Here is a 2,641-nt window from a genome sequence, read left to right as displayed (position 1 = left end):
GGGACGGCGGGGTGAGTTTGGAATGTTTCCCTCCCTGCCACTCCGCCGCCCTGACGCTTGAATACCGATAGTCCTCCGGCAGTCCGACCGACCCGACCCGACGGCAGTCCCGCCAACTTTGCACTTCAGTCGGAGTGCGCGCTGCTGGAGGAGGTGGGGGGGGGGGTGTAAGTTGGAATTGGCATTGCCGTTGGTAGTTGCATCGAGCAAACAAACGTCTCCGCGGCCGTCGCGCCGCCGCCGCTGCCGCAGGAGTTTGTTGACATTTTGGAGCGCCTTTTGGGCGGCGCGGCGCGACCTTTTAACTGCATCATAAGATTTTATCTCTATCGCCGTTAAGCCTCGCGGCTCGCGCGGCTTGCTTTAGGGCGCCACACGACACGCAGGGTCTGTCTCTCTCTGTCTCTTCTTTGTATCGCTCTCTGTCTGTCTCTGTCTCTTCTTTGTATCTCTCTTTGTCTGTCTCTGTCTCTCTGTGTCTCTCGCACCGTGATCCACTGTGTATCGCTGTCTCATCAGTGTTTCCCGCCGGGTCTCGTTGTGTCTCGCTTCGCGGTCGGGCCGGGCCAGGCGGGTTCAATCCAATTGAGGCTATCGATACGGATTGGAGCAGCGGCAGCAGCGGCAGCAGGTAGCCTGGTGGTGAGGAGCTGTATTCACCGCGCGCCCTCGTCGAGGTGGTGGCAGCGGAGGTGGCGCCCCGGCACAGACAAGTGTAATCCCGTACTTCGTACTAGCCGGAAGAAGCAAAAAAATGCGTGTATTTTTCCTCAACTGGGAGAGCATGGCGCCTGCGAGGTGCGGGGTAGGCCACACCGGCTTACACGCGTGCATCGCGGGCAGGATGTTGCCTACCTACCAGGCGCTACGAGAGCCCTGCCCGGCATGCATCGCCTGCTTGACTTGGCAATGGGGATTTACTTGTCCCGAATGAATCACTTTAGAACGAATGTGACACATCACGATTTAACACATGTGACAGTTTTTTTTACTTTATTTATTTTTAGCAGATGATACCTTAAATAGCTTTTGACTGAACATAAAGAATATATAAGTAACTTTAAGGTGTCAGCTAGCTTGTACTCTCGATAAGGGAAGAAAACCAAAGCGCATGACGTCACCCAGATGTATAAGGGGCGCGAGAAGTCGCCGGCCCGCCCGCCCGTTCCCACCAGCAATACCAAGAAAGCAATTGCTAAAACTAACAAACAGCCATAAACAATTAACCGCAAAATATGAGAGAAAATTAGGGCAAAGACATATCCTTGAATTTGTATCATCTGCTTTCACGATACGTCCCTCGACGTAGCTTTTTTTTAAACCGGAACCTCTCGACCTTCTCCCTGGAGATCATTAGACCTTTTGGGTTGTTGTTGGTGTTTTGTGTTTTACTCGCTAACCAAAGGTGACGCCACATGTATTAGAAATAACAAATGAACGTAAATGTTGTAATCTCTGACGCGTGTGTTTGTTGATAGGCGAGCGGAGGCCCGTGCCCGTGCTGGTGTGGATCTACGGCGGCGGCTACATGAGCGGCACCTCCACGCTGGACGTGTACAACGCCGACATGGTGGCCGCGACGAGCGACGTGATCGTGGCCTCGATGCAGTACCGGGTGGGCGCCTTCGGCTTCCTCTTCCTGCCGCCGGGCGCGCGGCCCGACCCGGAGGACGCCGCGGGCAACATGGGGCTGTGGGACCAGGCGCTCGCCATCCGCTGGATCAAGGACAACATCGCGGCCTTCGGCGGCGACCCGGACCTCATCTCGCTCTTCGGCGAGAGCGCGGGCGCGGGGTCGGTAAGTGATTGTTCCCCAAAACAAACTACCCCCCATAGAAAACCATTTTGTTTTCACGATTTTTTCACAAAGTCCGAAAGCAATGAGTTTGAAAAATACAAGACTGCAGAAATATCCTCGCAAATTTACAACATTTGTTGTATTTTTGTAACAAAAATATGTCTGTAAAAGCAGCGATAGTCAGAAACGAAAAATTTTCCTGCATAAACTAACGAATATTTTTTATAGTGAACGCTGTAATTATTGAAGAAGTGTCCTCTGAATTTAAAAACAAAGATCACTGAAAAAATTATCCGTCTTTCCTAGCCCTACTTCGACCAGCGATGACGACGTCGCCGCCCCCCCTAACGGGCTCCTTAAGTAAATAAAGCAGTGGGTCGAAAAGCGGGCCGCATTTTTCACAACACAACGACGTCGCCGCGGCGTGAAAGTTGGCCCCGCGGTGTGCCGCTCGTTCCGTCGAGATTTACGCGGTGGGACCACGCCATGCCTCGCCGCGCTGCACACGGGGCCGGCCGCGCCGCGCCGCGCCGTGGTAGCAGGCGTGAAATTAATTTGCCGGATAAGAAAAAGAAAAGGAAACAAGTTGCAGTGCGCGCTCTGCTGCTTGGCGCCGCCGCCGCGCACGATTTAAACTCCCCCGGAAGCAGGCAGCAGGGTGGAGAGGAAACAAAAACACGTTCACGCACGCGCCGCGCCCGCCTCGGCGACGACGCGATATTCATCTTTATTTCACAGCCTCACGCCGTCCCGTTCTCCCGTTTCTTTTTCTTCCCCTCCGCGCTGCTCCGGGTCGCCCCCGCCCCCCGCCTCTCTCTCCCCTTCGCAGTGCAAAGGATCCCC

General features: G+C 54.5%; 1 protein-coding gene across 1 annotated transcript in view; it reads left to right on the top strand.

Moving 5' to 3' along the window:
• Positions 1 to 1,406: 1,406 nt before the first annotated feature.
• Positions 1,407 to 2,641, top strand: part of LOC113212246 (acetylcholinesterase) — a gene marked incomplete in the record, with an annotated part of 21,561 nt that continues 20,326 nt past the window's right edge. Inside the window, 1 exon segment of the mRNA XM_052266909.1 lies at positions 1,407 to 1,798. Coding sequence (XP_052122869.1) covers positions 1,529 to 1,798 — 270 coding nt within the window.

This window comes from Frankliniella occidentalis, unplaced genomic scaffold (assembly GCF_000697945.3).
Source record: "Frankliniella occidentalis isolate FOCC.00 unplaced genomic scaffold, Focc_3.1 Scaffold44, whole genome shotgun sequence".
NCBI lineage: Eukaryota > Metazoa > Arthropoda > Insecta > Thysanoptera > Thripidae > Frankliniella > Frankliniella occidentalis.
The sequence above is the reverse complement of the archived record's forward strand: the minus strand, read 5'-3'. Positions and strand labels throughout refer to the sequence as shown.